Source organism: Triticum urartu, chromosome 1 (genome assembly GCF_003073215.2).
Source record: "Triticum urartu cultivar G1812 chromosome 1, Tu2.1, whole genome shotgun sequence".
NCBI lineage: Eukaryota > Viridiplantae > Streptophyta > Magnoliopsida > Poales > Poaceae > Triticum > Triticum urartu.
The window spans coordinates 540410757-540431959 of NC_053022.1; the positions used below are offsets into that span (position 1 = coordinate 540410757).

The 21203-nt window shown below is 43.9% G+C and overlaps 1 protein-coding gene across 1 annotated transcript; it reads right to left on the reverse strand.

Annotated features, from left to right (window-relative positions):
* Positions 1 to 944: 944 nt before the first annotated feature.
* Positions 945 to 5884, reverse strand: LOC125527795 (U4/U6 small nuclear ribonucleoprotein Prp31 homolog). The gene is made up of 9 exons (XM_048692308.1): positions 5578 to 5884; positions 5055 to 5093; positions 4888 to 4950; positions 4662 to 4799; positions 3152 to 4044; positions 2918 to 2988; positions 2716 to 2818; positions 1950 to 2025; positions 945 to 1411 (listed from the first exon to the last, which is right to left on the reverse strand). Exons 2-9 carry the CDS (start codon positions 5055 to 5057, stop codon positions 1301 to 1303), a joined length of 1458 nt encoding a protein of 485 aa, XP_048548265.1. The 5' UTR covers positions 5058 to 5093; positions 5578 to 5884; the 3' UTR covers positions 945 to 1300.
* Between the last annotated feature and the right edge of the window lie 15319 nt (positions 5885 to 21203).

Consider the following 21203-nt stretch of genomic DNA (forward strand, 5'->3'; position numbering starts at 1 on the left):
CAGAGACTTTGGCAGTAGGCACGAGCATACACTGTGTTCAATACTTAGACGGATTTTGGCGGTAGGACATATGCAACCCTACCGCCAGGGTCCTTGGCGGTAGGCTGTTATACCCTACCGCCATGGTCCCTAGCGGTAGCAAAAGGGTCTGATCTCGAAATTTTTCCAAACTAGGGTTAGATCTCGAATAGATTTGAAAAAAGGGTCAAAACATGAAATTTAGCCACCTCTTCCTCCCATACAAACTCATCATCCTCACCCCCTGCCGCAATTTGTGGCTACCAATCAGATCCTCTATGATCTTCTCCTTCCTCCTCGAACTCTTCTGCGATCCGCTCCATTCGGTCCCCATAGGCCTAGAAAAAATTTGACCAAGGCAAAGAAGGTGCACACAACACACCCCTGGAACAGCCAAGTTGTCGAAGTGGATGCAAGGCAGATACGGAGAGGAAGACTCAAAACGACGACCGTTTGAGGAGGAGCAAAACCCTCAACATTTTTCAAAATTCTCTTTTTTTGAAAATTGATTTTTTTGAAATCCCGAATTATTTTACAGACTAGAAAAGGCAAAAAGAGAAATGAAAAAAACAGGGCGCAGCCTGCCCCGCGCATGGGCCAACCTAAAAGGGGGCGCTGGGGAAGGAGTGGGTGCGCGCTGGCTCAATGGCCAGCGAAAGAGCCCTCTAAATAATACCCTCGAAATTCCACTTAAGAAAAGAAAAAGAAAAACAAGTAGTCTGGAGATGCTAGGCTACGTCTTCCACTAGGAAAACTCATAATAATACGCCTAAAACACTAAAAAAAAAACTCAGAAAACATTTACTGGTTGTGTTGTTTCTTTGTAACATCTCATGATCATGTTTAGTAGGACCTGCCATTACCAAACGCCGCAGCACATGAAGCAGAACCACAATCATATTCATCAAAAAAGAAACCACGAGTACTCATTCAAAGCTCAACTCGCATTGTGGTAATGGAATGATCCAGCATGGCAGATGTTTCAGGCAAGACAGTTCAACAATTCAATTCCAGCGGGTTTTCTAGAACGATTATTGACGCTCGAAGCATAGGTAACGTTGGGTACTGCCTGACTTCAGACCTCGTGATGTTGTAGTGCGCTTTGTGTACTTACATTACAAAACCCCGCGATACAGCTGAGAATACAAGCTGATTCTGTGCAAGTGCATGAATCCCAGGAACTCTTGAGTGTTGTGTGCAGAATGAGATGGAATCGCTGGGGCCGGGGAACGATCCCCTCTTCTAATCTCAGGACCTTTTTGCCTTCAGATTCCAAGCTCGGTCATGGCCTATTATTGATCCGAGAAAATGTGCCCGTCTCAGAGAAATAGGTGCTCTGGGTTCCACTTCCAAGATGGTTGCCGTGGGCATGTGGGTTTGACAGCTCTATTCCCTGCAGGTGAAAGCAATGGTATATTAGAAACAAGGAGTGATTGATGACAAGGATCTTAGGTTGACCTGTTTAAAAATAACGAAAGCTGACTGAAAAGATAATATATAATGACGTCGAAGATGCTACAACCTACTGATTACCATCTATCTATCTATACACAAGGTGCTAAATGTATAAAAGGCTAACAACAGGAAACCATCCAGTGCCTGGTTTACAAGAAAGCAAATATGCAATGATCTCCGGTAGCATAGGTAAAACTAACAACATGGCAAACTATATTGTCCATGATGACTTCACAGAAGCAAAATCTAGGAACTTTCTACTGGCACAGCAAAAAAAAGGGTAAAATAAACCATGGTTGAACTTCCTGTTCCGATCCCTCAAACATGAGCAAGGCAAGCAACAGCTAAGCAAATACTACAAGATAAAAATTACATAGCGACCTAGAGTAGGCAGCACTGTAGCAGCCATAGTCCCATGTTCCACAGCTGGATCAGCCAAATATCATGCATAACAAACCAGGGAAAAATAAACTCACCTGAACTGGTGTAAAGGCCAAACTAGATGTCAGTCCAGATGTTGCACCGCCGCTACCATAACTCCTCTCCTTGAATCTGATATTAGAAAGTATATGGAATCAGAGAGAGATTTGCAGGTGCATGATATCACAAAAGAGGTCACAAATCGAAATATAAACAACAATGTGAAGATACTGCAGCATAACGATTGCCTGCCAGGCTACTGCAACTGGTACAGGGTGCAAATAATCCGTAACATAAAAAAATGCTCCCAAACCCCTGAATGTGCAGGAAACATAGATATAAGGATGGTATAAAGCATAAAGCACTACTCCCTCCGTCCGGAAATACTTGTCCTAGAAATGGATAAAATGGATGTATCTATAACTAAAATAAGTCTAGATACATTCATTTCTAGGACAAGTATTTCTGGATGGAGGGAGTACATATTAAGCTCTGGGAAGTGGGAATCAAGGTGGTTATAAACACAGTGCAGAGAAAGCAGCGCGAACCAGTTCTTGTTGATGTATGCCTTGATAGCTTAAAATTGAGGATCTAAGTTCCAATGTTTGCACATTTTCCTCTAATAGTTTGAACCAGCTTGTATTGAATTTAGAAAGTCAGAAAGAACACAGTACAGTACAAGTTATACCATGTTTTGGGGAGTAAAACGGCATAAAACCTCCATTGCGGAGCCAAGTAGTAATCATGTGCTTTATGCTAACATCAAATGGCAAGGAACAGAAAGGAAGAAAATAAAATACTGTGGGAATTAAGAAGGCATACTTCTTTGCCACTTTAGCAGCAAGTTTGTTTTGCGCAGCTGAGACACGTAGTTTCCCACTTCCGGCCTGCCCAAGCATGCCATAACCTTCCCCCAAACCATCACCTGGTGATAACAAGATGTGATCGTGTCAATATTAAGGTCAAGTGAAATTAAACTAACTAACAAAACGTCATTCCAGCAGCCCTGTCAAAAACAACTGACCTAATGAGCTCTCCTCTGGTATGCCAAACTGCATTCGGTTTGCAAGCTTCATCATATCAGTCACCGCATATCTGCAGAACCAAGTTACCAAAATTATGACAAGATACCATACTGTTTATGTGATGAATCAAGTTTCAGCATGGAATGCAAATTAGCAACTAGTTCAAGGGAAAAATAAGCATGAGGTTGTTCAATATGTTTATTTGCAAAAAAAAAAGGTTGAGAAAAGTTTACCTTTCTTTCATTTTTCGAAGGCGGCGACCACCTCTCTTCTTTTTAGGCTCGGAATCTGGAACAGGAAGTGGTTTTGGAAGCTTTGCAGGAGGTGGTTCTTGCCACTTCTCGATCTTCTTGCGAATTTCTTCTAACAAGTTGCGGCCAGCTTTTCCAGTTGGATCACCTCTAGTTGAATCAATTCTTGCTGCTAGAGTTGCCTTTGCAGCTATAACCCTGCAAGCACGGGTCCTCAGAGCTGGAGGAGTGCTCTGAAATACTTCGGCTTGTTCAAGATAGCCAACACGAAACTGAGATGTGGCACTAGAAAATCCAGCAAGATTTTTCTTCTTTGCTCCAAGTAGCTGAACATTGCAAGCAGGCATTTTTGCAAGTGCTCCCAAACCACCAGCAATTCCCATCAATTTTGCAGCAACAGCACTGCCAACAATTGCAGATAGGTTTGGTGCGATGTAACCCATTTTACCCTCTACAAAATCAAGCACCTTCTTCTTTGCAGCATCAAGATTAAGGGCTCTGTCACATGCTTCAATTGTTTTTACCAAATTCTCTTGAGAAAGAGGCTTCCCACTAGTTGTCGATGCTGTCACAGAGACAACCATTATAACTGCAGAAGGCAAGAGCCCTTCCAGATCTACTAGTGTTATATCCACCTCATTTGCAATCTTCTTAACAACACGGGCATAATCAATCGGATGATGAACAAGGGATTCCAGTTCAGGAAACTTCAGCCTATACTTGTCACGGATGAAATTATGTATTATAATGAGCTCATTCTCAATATCTACTGATAAGGCATTGCAATCTACAATAAGCTGGTACTCTGGATCCTCCTCCAGGATGAACCCTTGATTAGACAAATATGTGTCTTTCTCAAGTGCTCCTTCAACTTTCTGCACACACAAAAATGGAACTGTCTATTAATCTATTGTCATGCATGGGGGTTGCAGATTAAGGCTAAAATACAGATGAACAGCGCCACATGCCCTATATGGACTCAAAATGAATGGACCATATTTTCCACATGGACCATTTGTGACATTGAGCATGAACTGAGGATTGCTCGGTTTGCTAGCAGCACGAGTGTGCACGCTGTGTCACAGCTGACCTGCATTTGAGGCCTACCTCTGCAGGTGAATCAGGTCGTCTTACTACACTAAGAAAGGTCCCGAGGGACTAGTCTCTGGTTGGTCTTTTTGTTTATTATTGTACACTAAACAAACTAAATATCTCCATTTGCTCCCTAAGAACATATAAAGTAATATTCAGGAATCAGACATGAAAGAACAATCAACTGAGTGTGTCCCCAAAATCCATATAATATGTGTTATTTAAGTTTTCTTTTCAAACTAGTAAACACTGTTCTGGTGGAAAACACTGTGCAGCATCTTATAACTGAGTTATTACCCTAACCACACAAAAAAGGTTTTACTTTTTGCCAGATAAACATAGATCTGTGCAAGAGAGAAAGGTATAAGGTTAGTGGAGATTCACGAGTTTGATCACATACTTGCATTATGTCAGAATAACGTTGTGTCTTCTGCAGTTTTGAGACGCTGTCAAGATCATCATAATTAAGAGACTCAAGGTCAGGCATATCATCGTCACCATCCTCATCCATACCCACTGCCTCAGCATTGTCTTCTTCCTGAAAAGTTTGACAATAGATTAAGGAATTGCCTACAAATATATCCTTATAAAACATGGTTACGCAGTAGGCACAGAAATCAACTCACAGGGTAGGCTTCATTGTCTGAAAGTTCGTCAAGATCAGCCAAGAACGAATCAGCAAGGCTTGCCTGTGAAGTGGCACCATTTAGGAAAAGGCATGAGACCAATGCCAAAATAAATTGCAAATTTATAAGATTGCCTAGCTGCTTAACAGGAGGAGCAATGAACTCACCATTATCTCGTCCCAAGCCTTCCCCTCGACAGGCTAGACCTATAAAAGAAGTTGAAGAAGACGGTTAGCTCAATCACAATAAATATGTAGTGCCCGGATAAGTCTCCCAAAAAGGCAAAAACTACAGATAGGATGTGGATACTGCTAATAAAATACTAATGCACAGACAAACATGGATTAATCTAAAGCTTGTGAGCAAAATTCTGTTGGTAGTTACTAATATACAGCAAGCCTGTCCAAACTCCAAACTGCTGGTATGTTTTTGTTTGTGGTGGTGAAATTTAAGATAACTAGACACTTTGCTTTGGTCATCAATTGATCGGGTCAGTGGCACAAACGTTGAGCCCTTAACGGACAACCCTCGAAACTGTGGGCGGATCTTACAGAATAACCCTAAACTAATGAAACCCTAAAATTATCAAGCCGAAATCCACCAATTATTCGCCGCAGCAGTGGTGAGACCAACATCGACAACGAAACCCTAGGGGGGAAGGAGGGAGGGGGAGGGGGAGGAGATCCTTACCGGAGAGAATGCCGGAATACCGGTTGCGCCGGAGAAGGGGGGCCGTGGGGGAAGCTCGTCGGCGGCGGTAGGGACTGCGGCGGCGCCGACGGCGTGAGAAAGCTGAGGCGGCGATAGGGACTGCGGCGGCGCCGACGGCGTGAGAAGGCTGAGGCGGCGGTAGGGACTGAGGCCCGTGGGAGAAGCTATGGAGGAAGGGGCCGCCGGGGGCGAGGTCGGGGTCGGCGCTCGCGAGGTCGGGGGCGAGGTCGGGGTCGGCGCTCGCGAGGTCGGGGGCGAGGTCGGGAGATATACGCGAGGGGAGGGGGCGTGTCGTTTTTTTTCCTTTTGACAGACAAGAAGGAGGGGTGTTGTTGTTTTTTTTAGAAGGAATACATCATTCCACTTTTTTTTGAAAAACAGCTTGAACTTTATTAATTAAAAATAATAGTTACATCGTCTATCAGAAGAGTTACAAGATTTTTCATGGGCTTCTCTATCCAATCCTTAGTCATGCAACATTTTGCTAATCTAGCAAGCTCATGAGCTACTTTGTTCGCTTCTCTATTACAATGTTCAAAACTGATTTGTGGAAAATCACAGCCCATAAAAAAACAATCCTCAAAAATTGCCGCCGCCGCTCCCGCAGACTCTCCACCGTTCTTTATTGTGTCAATGACATCCATATTATCAGAATTGGTAATGAGACGATTGCAGCCCGTTTTTTGTGCTAACAGTAAACCAAATCTGAGTGCTAACACCTCCGCTGTCAGAGTATCCGCACAGTATTGAATCTTCTAGTTACCACCTATTATGAAATTTTCTTTGTCATCTCTGATAACAGCACCCGCTGTGCCCCGTAGCTGATCATGATCAAAAGAAGCATCCACATTCAATTTAACAAACCTCATGGGAGGTCTGCGCCATCCTTCATTCTTTCTCTTTGCTTTAGGTGAGTGGGCATTTATATAATTTGTTGTTATAGCCCTAATCCCCATGGAGGTTTGAGACGCCTCTTGAGACTTACCCTCATGGACTAGTTTCCGTCTATTCCACCATAAATACCAAGCAGCTATAGCGATTAGTTCCCCTGCATTCCGGGAGCCCAAGATAGGTAATTCATCATCAGGCATAAGGAGTAAGAATTCAAGGACTTCCTCTCCTGCACGGGCAATGATGCAGGCTTTTTTGCCACTTCATACATCCCCAAATATTCTCACACTTCTTTTGCCTTTTGGCAGAGAAATAATACATGCTTCGTGTCCTCTTGCCCATCCAAGCATGTTGGGCATATTGGCTGAGTTTTTATATGTTTGTTGGCAGTGTAACGCGACACGGTAGAGTCTCGTGGAGCGTCCGCCAAATAAAAATTTTAACCTTCGCCGGACAAGCTAATTTTCAGATCTTACCCGAAATAGGATTGACCTTACTTCTACCCATGCCATCTGAGTATTCCAATTTCCTTCCGTGCTGCTTTTTCCATTCCTCCACATACGCTGATCGTACAGTGTATACACCATTTTTATATAGCTTCATGCAATAAAGTCCGACATATTGTGCATAGGGATCGGGATCGCTAGGACTCTACGGGCATCAATTGGCCACAAAGTTTGTCTCACCAAATCTTCATCCCAACAATTTGTGATTGGGTCAATAAGATCAGAAACTTCCTTCAGGAGATTCCCCCTTCTCGGTGTAATAATTTTCATATCTGCACAATTTGGGATCCATGCATCTCTCCATATGTCAATCTTTTCTCCTGTTCCGACTCTCCATATATAGCCATTCCTGAGTGAAACCACTCCTGCCATAATACTTTGCCACGTAAAAAAGGAGCCATTTTTTAATACCGTGCTCATCAAATCGTCCTTCAGGAAATATTTTGCTCTTACGATTGTTGCACATAACGATTCAGGATTTTCCAAGAGGCGCCATGCTTGTTTCGCTAACAAAGCCAGGTTAAAACAGTGTATATAACGGAAACCCATTCCATCTTGGTCTTTTGGAACACACATCTTCCACCACGCCATCCAGTGCATCCTTTTCTGATTGTCCTCGTCACCCCACCAGAATTGCGACATCGCATTTATGATTCCTTTGCAAATCTTTTTAGGAATTTTGAATACAGACATTGCATATGTTGGGATAGCTTGAACAACAGACTTAAGCAAAATTTCCTTTCCACCAGCCGATAACAACTTTTATTTCCATCCACTAATCTTCATAATAATACGATCAATCAAGAACTGGAAACAATCGCTTTTATCCATGCCCACATTGGCAGGTAGTCCCAAATATTTATCGTTAAGTGCCTCAGTCATAATATTTAAAATTGTACAAATTTGCACTTTGTCCTCCACTTTTGTATTGGGACTAAAAAATATACTGGATTTTTCGACACTCACCATTTGCCCCGAGGCGGCACAGTAAGAGTCCAGAACTGCTCTAAGGGCCTCCGTGTTTGCAGCATTTGCTCGCATGATGATCAAAGAATCATCCGCAAATAATAGATTGGAAACTGAAGGGGCTTCCCTGCTAACCTTAACACCGGAACTATTTCCCCTCTCCTCCGCATTTGCTAAAGGGCAGTCAGGCCCTCCGTACATAACAAGAATAAGTAGGGGGGAGGGGGTCCCCCTGCCTTACCCCTCTGGTGGGTTTGAAGTTATCAGTCTCATCTGCATTAAACCGAACCCTGTACTCCACAGAGGACACACATTGCATAATCAAGTTCACCCAGTTTTCTTTGAAACCCAGCTTCCCCAAAATTGCTTTTAAGAAAGACCATTCCACTCGGTCGTAAGCTTTGTGCATGTCCAACTTGATAGCACACAGCCCTCCCTCCATGTTCTTTTCTTAATTGCATGGAAACACTCATATGCTACTAAAATATTATCTGTGATCAGTCTCCCAGGAACAAAAGCACTCTGAGTTGGGCTGATAATATCTGACAGAATTAATTTCAAACGCGATGCAATCATTTTTTAAATAACCTTATACACCACATTGCGTAAGCTAACATGTCCAAATTGAGTAACCTTTTCCGGGGAATTAACTGGGATCATGACAATTGCAGTATCATTCCATCCTGCCGGTATTGAACATGTATTCACCGCCTGGAGGACCTCTTTTGTTAGGTCCTCTCCCAACATAGACCAAAATCTCTTATAAAAAATAGCATGTAGACCATCTGGACCCGGCGCTTTTAAATCACCAATGTCAAATAAGGCTTTTCTAACTTCCTCTGCCGTATATGGGGCCATGAGGGCCCTATTCATTTCATCTGTCACTTTTCTTTTGACAAGAGAGAGAACTTTCGGGTCTGGTTGAGAGACTTCTGATGTGAAGAGAGTTGAAAAATACCTTTTGATATAATCCTTCATTTCCGTACCTTGCACCCAGGCTCCGTCATCCCCAAGCAATTTTTAATCTGATTCCTTTTCTTTTTTGTTGTTGCCGCATTATGAAAAAAAAGAAGTGTTGCGATCCCCATGCAATAACCAATTTGCATGACCACGTTGTACCTAGTAAATCTCCTCTTGCTCTAGCAAATTTTCAATGAGGACCAAAATCTCCTTTTGCCGTGCTTGGGAATCCACATTCACAGGACCCCTCCATATCTTTTCCAACTCTTTTTTGAGCTTTTTTATTCTTTGTTTTGGGCCTCTTAAAACCTCACGGTCCCAAATATGCAAATCTGACTGAACCACATGAGTACGATCAGCGAGCTTTGGCCCAATACCCATCATTTTTGCCTTTTCCCATGTTGTACGAACAATTTCACCGACTGTCTCTTCCTTGAGCCATCGATCTTCAAACTGTTTTACTCGTCCCCTTAGGGCATTAAAAATATTTCCGTCAAAATATTCTGTATCCAATACGAGTGGATGATGATCAGAATGAACATGTTCCTCATTAATAATCGCGGCCTGAGGGAATTTGTTCGCCCATTCCACATTGCACACGGCACGGTCAAGTCTCTCTCTAGTATCGCCTCTCCTCCAAGTGAAAGGGTCACCGATACGGCACATATCCTCGAGGCCACACTCTCCTAAACAATTTCGAAAATCTCTCATCATAGCATTTGGTGTCGCATTTCCACCCTCTTTTTCTGGCGATAGTAATATTTCATTAAAATCCCCTAAGATCACCCAGGGGTGATGACCCAGATTATGTAAATTTCGAATATTATCCCATGATAACTTGCGTTCAGTCCAAACCGGATGACCATAAAAATCTGTGAACCGCCAATGTACATCTTCATCATTCATAAAAAGAATATCAATAAAATGAGACGACACATAGTTCGAAACAACTTTATTCAACTTATTATAATACAAGACTAGGTCACCGGCCCGACCATCACTCTCCACTACAATCATCGAATCAAAAGATAAAAAACAACGCACCTCATCGGCTTTACATTTATTCAAGTGCGACTCAGAGAGAAAAATCAAATCAACCTTGGTGCGGTGTTGGAGCTCCAAGAGCTCACGAACTGCCGTGGGGGAGAGCATACCACGACAGTTCCATCCTAGGTTCCTCATTTGGCCCGGCGGTCCTCCTCCTCAGAGGCCGCCAATGTGCCATCATCTCCAACTGATTCCCTCCTCTGTTGCACGTAGGCCTCCTCCTCCTCTAATTTCCTTTGCTACATGTGTGGCTATCCCATCACCACCCCTCATAGTTTCAACTCTACCCATACAAACTCTTTTAGAAGAAACACTCATCTCACCATACAACACATGTTCATAGCTATCCATTTCCCTCTCAAAAGAAAAATTTTGGCCACTCTCTGTTGGTGGTACCCCAAATGGATTACCCCTCTTTTTCCCTATGGTCTCTTTTCGAGCACTCTCAGCTTTCTCATCCCCTCCTTTATTTTTACCTTTCTTCTCCTTTCTCTTTGTGTGGCCTTGCATAGGATTCTTTTTTGCAGCAAAAGTAAACATTGCAGATTCCTTTGCCACAGCCGGGATAGCTAGCCTCGCGGCCACAGCTCCTGTAAGTGCCTCCAGCACACCAGGCGCGAACACAACCTGATTTTGCATGTTAAGAGAACCAGCCGCATCAGGTACAACACTAGCTGCACCCCTCGAATGGATCCCCTGGCCCTCCTGACAAGCAGGACATTCTACATGGACAACATTAGTAGCTATGACTTGTGTGGTTTGGGGCGTTCCCAAAAGCAGCCGCACATGGCCCTCTTGGCCTTGGTGCCAAAGGAGTGTAGTAGTGCCCATGCATGCAGCCTGGTTCTCCTGACCAGGGTCTCCACTTCCCAGGGATAGCAGCGACGCCACAGAGGCTCGGCCCTCCTGGACGAGCTGTAGTGCTCCCGTGGTGGAAGCCCCCCTTGCCGCTAGGTCCTGGCCCTCCTGGCCAAGACCGGCGCATACGAGCGGCCCTCGAGCAAGGTCCACCTGACGTGTAGCCGAGGACACTGGCAGAGGAGGCACATGACCCCGACCCTCCTGGCCGAGTGAGTGCCCCCCGTGGCCTGGTCCCCCAGTCGGCAAGATCGTCATCTTCGTAGACGACACAGCAGCTTTCTCCTTCATAGTGATATCACCTACAGCTTTGGTCACTTTGACCACCATTCCTTAGGTGGCCTTGGATGTGTTGTTGTTCCTGTAGCCTGTGTACAAAAGGGCTCTTCTACTAGATGTTTGACCCTTCCAGTAGGCCTCTACACCTAGATTTTTTTGCAAAATTTGCTACTCTGCTCTCCTTAGGAATCCTACAAAACCGCTTAGACACATGTCCTACAAGCCCACAACACTCACAATATGACGGTAGTTTTTCATAGCAAACATCATACTAAAGTTCTTCTTTGCTACCTAAGGGAGTAAATTCTACCCTACTCTTGATTGGCTCATGTAGCGCGATTCTCACACGCACACGCAAATACTTCTCTACAACATTCCACTTAACTCTGATGCTCAGCACATTCGCTGGCAGCCAGTACAGATACATAGACTGGAGCGTTTTCAGTCCAAATAGACAAAGGCACCAAAGCCCTGTAGGCATGTTGTGTGAGCACATGTGCGACCTTGTTACATTCCCGACGGCAGAAGGTGAATCCAGCATATTCAAAAGAAGCGTGGCATAAACTGTGAGCTTCACGAATTAAAACACCGACCTCCGCAGCATCATACTCCTTGCTTTTCAGTGCATTGACCAGAACTTGGTAATCTGATTCAAAAACAACTCTCTGCACACCCAGATCCGCCGCTGCTTCAATTGCCTTGAGGCTAGCCTCAGCTTCCGCATGCAGGGGATCACGGATGTGAGCAAGCTTCCCTGCTGCGGCGGCAGCAATGAAGTCTCTGGCACCATATCTCACGATGAAGCCCCATGCACCCGTGTTTGACTGGCTATCAAAAGTTGTGTCGACGTTCACTTTCACTCAGCCTAGTCTAGGATGTCTCCATTTGTGGTTAACGTTTTCCTGTATATCAGGCTGGTTCTTCACATTCGGACTAAACTCCAGAACATGTTTGCTAATGAAGGAGCTCACCTCGGTCGGAGTTTTTGGTTTGTCACTCGCATTGACCTTGTTTCTCGATGTCCACCAGTCCCAAAGGAGTACTGCCACCCGGAGTTGCTTCTCTGCCGGCAAAGAGCAAATCGCTTGAACCACTCCACGTGCACTTGAGCATTCACATAGTGCCAGTCTCACATCTTCAAGGCACTGCTCTCTCCAAACGGCCTTCACCATCTTACATTTGAGAAATATGTGACCCCCATCCTCGTCAAGGCGGTGGAACATAGGGCAGCGCGTGTCCATGTCAATTTGTTTCCTCTTGATATTCAGTCTAGTGGGCAGACTATTGTGTGCAAGGCGCCAAAGAACCATCTGAACTTTGCCAGGAGCGGGGATTTTCCAAAGGTCATTCTAGCTGGGATCCATGTGCTTCGCTCCATTTGACGAACTCGTGACCCTGTGTAGTTCACCATCTCTGATTGTAATGCCAACCTGATAGGCAAAATTGACTGAAAATTCACCCTTTTTATCAAAGTGCCAGGCAAAAAAATCCTCCATGTCGGGCCTAATTGGGATGGCAAGAATTACCTCCTGATCTTCTACATAGAAAAGCTCGCGCACCAGCTCCTCGTCCCAGGTTTCAGAGATGGGATCGATCAACTCGCTCACCTTAGTAACGATGGACTGGCCCTGGAGAGTACACGGTCTCCTCGTTGGGCCTCTCGGGAGCCAAGGGTCCTTCCACACATTAATGCCAGCGCCGTCTCCAACCCGCCAAACAATACCCTCCTTGAGAAGGTCACGGCCTCTCAAAATGCTATGCCACACTATTCAAGAATTCACCTGATTAATCAGTTAACGGGCCAGTTAATTGCTACTCATAGCATGGCCGAATCGAATAACACCTATTCGTCGCATTAACTTGTTAGGTCGATTAATTGGCCAGTTAGACCAATTAATCAGTTGTCATGCCGATTAATCCCTGCTAGCCCATTAACGGGTGGGCAAACAAAGCCCAAAATTTTGGCTCATACCCCCTTCCGTCCCCATGCCGCTCCTTAATAGATAGGATTAATAATTTTACCTCCTCTCTATGCTTTTCATATGTGTATGGCAGCATATTTTGGTATACTACATAGCTGGGAGCATGAGAGTATGGTGTAATACATTAAAAAATCTAGATATATGTTGTCAAGTTTCTATTCAATCTACCGATAAATGGTTGACCGATTAATCCAGTTAATAGGCCGATTCACCGATTAATCGCTACTCCTAAACTGACCGAGCAGTTACTAGTTAACGATTTCTTGAACATTGCTACGCCATGAGTATGGCATTCCCGGTTGAGCTACTGCATCAAGAATGGAGCAATTTGGGAAATACTTGGCTTTGAGAACAGTCGCACATAAGGAGTCTGGATTTTGTAGAAGCCTCCAACTCTACCATGCGAGCATTGCCATGTTGAAAATATGGAGGTCCCTGAATCCAAGTCCACCAGTTGACTTGGTTCTAGTCATTCTTGCCTAGCTAATCCAATGTCACTTATCCTTGCCCTCTTGCTGACTCCACCAATATCTCACAATCATGGCACTAATCTCCTCACATAAAGACTTGGTCAGGTCGAAGCATGACATGGCATATGTGGGAATGGCTTGGGCCACTGCTTTCACCAAGATTTCTTTCCCCACTTTTGAAAGCAGCTTCTCCATCCATCCCTGGATTCTTTTCCATATCATCTCCTTCAGGTATTCAAACTCCTTACTTTTTGCCAAGCCCAAGTGAACCGGCAGTCCTAGGTATCTGTCATTTTTTGACTCATCTACAATCCCGAGTGCCTGGAGTACACTTTGCTTCTATGTGTGGCCCACCCCCTTGCTGAAGAACGTGGAAGATTTTTCCTTGTTGATCATTTGCCCCGAGTGAGTTTCATAAAAGGCTAGAATTTTCTGCTACTTCTGAGCACTTTCTACTGTAGCTTTCATCACAATGAGAGAGTCATCAGCAAAAAAAAATATGGTTGATACTGAGTGCCTCTACACAGACCTTAACTCCCTGAATACTTCCATCCAACTCTGCTCGGTGTAGAAACACAGAGAAGGCCTCGGCGCATAGGATAAACAAGTATGGTGACAGGGGATCACCCTGTCTGAGACCACTCTGCGGGGTAAAGGCATCAATCAGTTTACCATTAACCTTCACATGATATGAGACTGAACAGACACAATTCATGGTCACACTCACCCACTGCCTTGCGAAGCCCATCCTAATAATCATTTGCTCCAGGAACTGCCACTCTACCCTGTCATAGGCTTTGCTCATATCGAGTTTCACAGCCACATATCCATCTCGGCCACCCTTCTTCCTATGCATCATATGTGTAATCTCATATGCCAGCAACACATTATCCATGATCATACGCCCCGACACAAAGGCAGACTGGGTGGGTGAGATGATGTCTGGGAGTACCACCTTCAAACGATTTGCCAAAACCTTGGATATAAGCTTATATAGGACATTGCACGAGCTGATAGGGTGGTACTGAGTGAGACTATCCGGATTTTTTACCTTTGGGATCAGGACAATAGTTGTTTCGTTCCAGCCGTCCAGCATCATTCCCCCGTTCAAAGCTGCAAGGACCTCATCTTGGATCTTCGAACCCACCACGTTCCAAAACTTTTTATAGAAAAGCGCCGACATGCCATCCGGACCCGGCGCCTTTAGGTCACCAATCGCCTCAAGGGCTAGCTTCACTTCCTCCCCCGAGAATGGCTTTGTCAGATATTCATTCATCATCGAGGTGACACTTTCTGGGACAAATTGGAGGATATCCTCAACCTGAGGACCTGTAGTAGACATGAACAAACTTTTGTAGGAATTAGTGATAAAGGGTCCTAACTCTTCCTCCTTCTCCACTACTCCCCCATTCTCCTTTTTTAACTTCGTAATAACATTGGTCCTCCCCCGTTCCGAAGCATGGGCATGAAAGAAGCCAGTATTTCGATCCCCATTCTTTAGCCAATTAGCATGTGCTCTTTGCTGCCAATATAGGTTGTGCTGATCTTCAAGGCGGTGCAACTTATATTTTAACAAGTGTTCCTAAGAGACTTGATATTGATCGACTTTACTCCTTCTACAACGCTCCAATTCTTTCTTAGCCCTTTTGATTCTTCATTTCAGTTCTCCCAAAACCTCCCTGTCCCACCTCCTTAAGTTCTCTCCTATCCTCCTGATCGCCACCCCCACCGAGCCCATTCCTTGATCAAAGGCTTCATTACAGCCTCCTCTACCACTTGTGTGCAACCCTCTTCCAGCAGCCACCGTGCCTCAAAACGAAAGCACTTTTGCCCTTCCATATTGCCCCCCTCGGGCCAACCCCATTTAGCTCTACTACTAGAGGTCGATGGTCTGAGTGTCAAGGGTCCCTGTTAATGATTTTGTGAAGAGGGAACATGTAGCGCCAACTCACATTTGCCACCGCCCAGTCCAGCATTTCTCTAGTATATCCGCTAGCCACCCTCCAGTTATTTCTCCACGTAAACGGGTCACCCACATATCCTAGGTCAGCCAACTCAGAATGTTCCAAAGTCTGCCTGAACGCCTCCATACAACCTTGGGCCTGAGCCGGCCCCCCTTCCTTTTCGCCCGCAAACAATACTTCGTTAAAATCCCCTATGCAAAGCCAGGGAAGGTTTGATTGTCCATGCAAAGTCCTCAGTAGCTTCCATGTGTTCTCCTTCTCCCCTGCCCTCGACTCCCCGTAGATTCCAGTGAGCCTCCACTTGTTTCCATCCTCCCCCTGGACATCGGCATCGATGTGATACCGCCCCTTCCACCGAAGTGCAACATATATTCCCTTTCGCCAAAAAAGAGCCAGACCACCACTCCCCCCCTCACAATCTTTCACCACCATGTTCACCATGTTCAAACGCCACCGTAGGAACTCAATCTCCTTCTCCCTGAGCTTCGTTTCAGAGAGAAGGAGAATATCAGGATCTTCCGCCCTCTGTATCTCAAGAAGGCTCCGAATTGCCAGTGGGTTCGCAAGCCCCCAACAATTCCATGCGATCACCTTCATTGATTCTCGCAGGGCTAGCTGTTCCGACAGCCCCGCTTCATCGGTGTTAACTGTGTTTGCCTCCAACTTGTTCCTCTTCCCCTTTCCACCTTCCTCTGCTTCACATTCCATTTCATCCCCCCCCATGCTTGGCCCCAATTTTGACTCCCAAAGCGGTGCTATTTCTGTATCCTCCCTTCCTTTCCCGCCTATGAAATTTTGCCCCATTCCCCTTAGCAACCTTCAGTTTCTCATCATGCGACTCCTTTACCTCTCCACCCGGCACTGCATCATCTCTAGCAATGGGTGGGAGTACAGTAGACGGAGCAGCAGCCGTGATAACAGGTGGATTACTGGGCAGCTCATCCCCCACCAACTCCCCTCCATCATTCATGGCCCCATAGGTTAGTTGCTTCCTGCTCCCACTATTCACCTCTCCTTCAGCACTCTTTTGATCCTTCTCTTCGATCTCCATGTCCCTACTCTGATTTTTTATTGGGCTAGTTACCTCCTGGTCTTGTGATTCCATCTCTGTAGGTTTATGCCATGCACCTGGTTTGCCCTTCCTCCAATTGTCACTGTCACTTCCCGAACGACACCCCTGGTTCCCCAAATTAAGACTCCTTCCACCCCTACTACCTCTACCATCAAATTTGTTCCTTCCCTCGGACCAGCTTCCTCTACTATTCTCACATGGCATGTGTGGCATGTGAGCTTTGAGCCACGCATCAAACTGCTTAGCCTCACCCTTCTTCAGCCTAGTTGAGCATTCCTTCTCAGTATGATCGAGCAGGCCACATATGTAGCAGAAATCTAGCAGATATTCATATTCGAATCTGCACCACTTCTCCTCTTCCTTCTTCATCCTCTCTTCCTCTTTAAGGGTTCTTTTCTCTTGCTCATTCTCGTCTTCATTTTTGAGAACGAAACCTGCTACCTCTTGAGCACTGCGTTGGTTTTCCCTTGAAGAGGAAAGGGTGATGCAGTAAAGTAGCGTAAGTATTTCCCTTAGTTTTTGAGAACCAAGGTATCAATCCAGTAGGAGATCACGCTCGAGTCCCACGCACCTACACAAACAAATAAGAACCTCGCAACCAACGCGATAAAGGGGTTGTCAATCCCTTCACGGTCACTTACGAGAGTGAGATCTGATAGATATGATAAGATAATATTTTTGGTATTTTTATGATAAAGAGAAATAAAGATGCAAAGTAAAATAAACGGCAATATAAATAGCTAAGGGTTGGAAGACTAATATGATGGAAGATAGACCCGGGGGCCATAGGTTTCACTAGTGGCTTCTCTCAAGAGCATAAGTATTACGGTGGGTAAACGAATTACTGTCGAGAAATTGATAGAATTGAGCATAATTATGAGAATATCTAGCTATGATAATGTATATAGGCATCACGTCCGCAACAAGTAGACCGAAACGATTCTGCATATACTACTATTACTCCACACATCGACCGCTATCCAGCATGCATCTAGAGTATTAAGTTCATAAGAACAGAGTAATGCTTTAAGTAAGATGACATGATGTAGAGGGATAAACTCATGCAATATGATATAAACCCCATCTTTTTATCCTCGATGGCAACAATACAATACGTGTCGTTTCCCTTTCTGTCACTGGGATCGAGCACTGCAAGATTGAACCCAAAGCTAAGCACTTCTCCCATTGCAAGAAAGATCAATCTAGTAGGCCAAACCAAACTGATAATTCTAAGAGACTTGCAAAGATAATCCAATCGTACATAAAAGAATTCATAGGAGAATCAAATATTGTTCATAGATAAACTTGATCATAAACCCACAATTCATCGGATCTCGACAAACACACCGCAAAAGAAGATTACATCGAATAGATCTCCAAGAAGATCGAGGAGAACTTTGTATTGAGATCCAACAAGAGAGAAGAAGCCATCTAGCTAATAATTATGGACACGTAGGTTGGAAGTAAACTACTCACACATCACCGGAGAGGCCATGGAGTTAATGTAGAGGCCCTCCGTGATCAATGCCCCCTCCGGCGGAGCTCCGAAAAAGGCCCCAAGATGGGATCTCTCGAGAACAGAAGGTTGCGGCGGTGGAATTAGGTTTTCGTGGTGCTCCTGGATATTGGGGGGTATGTGGATATATATAGGAGGAAGAAGTAGGCCGGTGGAGCAACGAGGGGCCCACAAGGGTGGAGGGCACGCCTAGGGGGGTAGGCGCGCCCCCTGCCTCGTGGCCTCCTCGATTGTTTCTTGACGCCCAGTCCAAGTCTCCTGGATCACGTTCGTTGAGAAAATCATGTTCCCGAAGGTTTCATTCCGTTTGGACTCCGTTTGATATTCCTTTTCAGTGAAACCCTAAAATAGGCAAAAAAACAGCAATTTGGGTTGGGCCTCCGGTTAATAGGTTAGTCCCAAAAATGATATAAAAGTGTAAAGCCCATTAACATCCAAAACAGAAAATATAATAGCATGAAGCAATCAAAAATTACAGATACGTTGGAGATGTATCAAGCATCCCCAAGCTTAATTCCTGCTCATCCTCGAGTAGGTAAATGATAAAAGAAGAATTTTTGATGTGAAATGCTTTCTAACATATTTCTCAATGTAATTTTTTCTTTATTGTGGCATGAATGTTCAGATCTGAAAGATTCAAGATAAAAGTTTAATATTGACATAAAAATAATAATACTTCAAGCATACTAACTAAGCAATTATGTCTTCTCAAAATAACATGGCCAAAGAAAGTTATCCCTACAAAATCATATAGTCTGGCTATGCTCTATCTTCACCACACAAAATATTTAAATCATGCACAACCCCGATGACAAGCCAAGCAATTGTTTCATACTTTTGATGTTCTCAAACTTTTTCAATCTTCACGCAATATATGAGCGTGAGCCATGGATATAGCACTATATGTGGAATAGAATGGTGGTTGTGGAGAAGACAAAAAAGGAGAAGATAGTCTCACATCAACTAGGCATATCAACGGGCTATGGAGATGCCCATCAATAGATATCAATGTGAGTGAGTAGGGATTGCCATGCAACGGATGCACTGGAGCTATAAGTGTATGAAAGCTCAACAAAAGAAACTAAGTGGGTGTGCATCCAACTTGCTTGCTCATGAAGACCTAGGGCATTTTGAGGAAGCACATCATTGGAATATACAAGCCAAGTTCTATAATGAAAAATTCCCACTAGTATATGAAAGCGATATCATAGGAGACTCTCTATCATGAAGATCATGGTGCTACTTTGAAGCACAAGTGTGGAAAAATGATAGTAGCATTGTCCCTTCTCTCTTTTTCTCTCTTTTTTTATTTGGGCCTTTTTTGGCCTCTTTTCTCCTTTTTTTCGTCCGGAGTCTCATCCCGACTTGTGGCGGAATCATAGTCTCCATCATCCTTTCCTCACTTGGGACAATGCTCTAATAATGATGATCATCACACTTTATTTACTTACAACTCAAGAATTACAACTCAATACTTAGAACAAAATATGACTCTATGTGAATGCCTCCGACGGTGTACCGGGATGTGCAACGATGCATGAGTGACATGTATGAAGAATTATGAACGGTGGCTTTGCCACAAATACGATGTCAACTACATGATCATGCAAGCAATATGACAATGATGAAGTGTGTCATAATAACGGAACGGTGGAAAGTTGCATGGCAATATATCTCGGAATGGCTATGGAAATGCCATAATAGGTAGTTATGGTGGCTGTTTTGAGGAAGGTATATGGTGGGTTTATGGTTACGGCGAAAGTTGCACGATACTAGAGAGGCTAGCAATGGTGGAAGGCTGAGAGTGCGTATAATCCATGGACACAACATTAGTCATAAAGAACTCACATACTTATTGCAAAAATATATTAGTTATCGAAACAAAGTATTACGCGCATGCTCCTAGGGGGATAGATTGGTAGGAAAAGACCATCACTCGTCCCCGACTGCCACTCATAAGGAAGACAATCAATAAATAAATCATGCTCTGACTTCATCACATAACGGTTCACCATACGTGCATGCTACGGGAATCACAAACTTCAACACAAGTATTTCTCAAATTCGCAACTACTCAACTAGCATGACTCTAATATCACCATCTCCATATCTCAAAACAATTATCAAGTATCAAATTTCTCATAGTATTCAATGCACTTCTATGAAAGTTTTTATATTAAAGAAAATTTCCATGTTGTTCTAAAGGACTCTCAAAATAATATTAGTGAAGCATGAGAGATCAATTATTTCTATAAAATAAAACCACCGCCGTGCTCTAAAAGATATAAGTGAAGCACTAGAGCAAAAACTATATAGCTCAAAAGGTATAAGTGAAGCACATAGAGTATTCTAATAAATTTCAAATCATGTGAGTCTCTCTCAAAAGGTGTGTACATCAAGGATGATTATGGTAAACTAACAAGCAAAGACTCAAATCATACAAGACGCTCCAAGTAGAACACATATCATGTGGTGAATAAAAATATAGCTCCAAGTAAAGTTACCGATAGACGAAGACGAAAGAGGGGATGCCTTCCGGGGCATCCCCAAGATTAGGCTTTTTGGTGTCCTTGAATTTTACCTTGGGGTGCCATGGGCATCCCCAAGCTTAGGCTCCTGCTACTCTTTGTTCCATAATCCATCAAATCTTTACCCAAAACTTAAAACTTCACAACACAAAACTCAAAATAGAAAATCTCGTAAGCTCCGTTAGCGAAAGAAAACAAAACACCACTTCAAGGTACTATAATGAACTCATTCTTTATTTATATTGGTGTTAAACCCCTACTATATTCCAACTTCTCTATGGTTTATAAACTCTTTTACTAGCCATAGATTCATCAAAATAAGCAAACGACACACCAAAAACAGAATGTGTCAAAAACAGAACAGTCTGTAGTAATCTATAGCTAACGCAAACTTATGGAACCCCAAAAATTCTAAAATAAATTGATGGACGTGAGGAATTTATCTATTAATCATCTGCAAAAATAATTAACTAAATATCATTGTTGAGGAAATCGTTAACTGATAGCTCCTCGGTTGGCTAGCGAGTAGGGGATTAATCGGCTAATCGGCAAGTTAATCGGCCATT

What these genes read in the sequence shown, in the direction of transcription:
- LOC125527795 (XM_048692308.1), bottom strand. An exon ending in GTTATTCTGACATAATGCAA is followed by an intron (nt 4,045 to 4,661) that starts GTATGTGATCAA and finishes TTGTGTGTGCAG; the next exon opens with AAAGTTGAAGGAGCACTTGA. An exon ending in GCTGCTAAAGTGGCAAAGAA is followed by an intron (nt 2,026 to 2,715) that starts GTATGCCTTCTT and finishes TTCTAATATCAG; the next exon opens with ATTCAAGGAGAGGAGTTATG.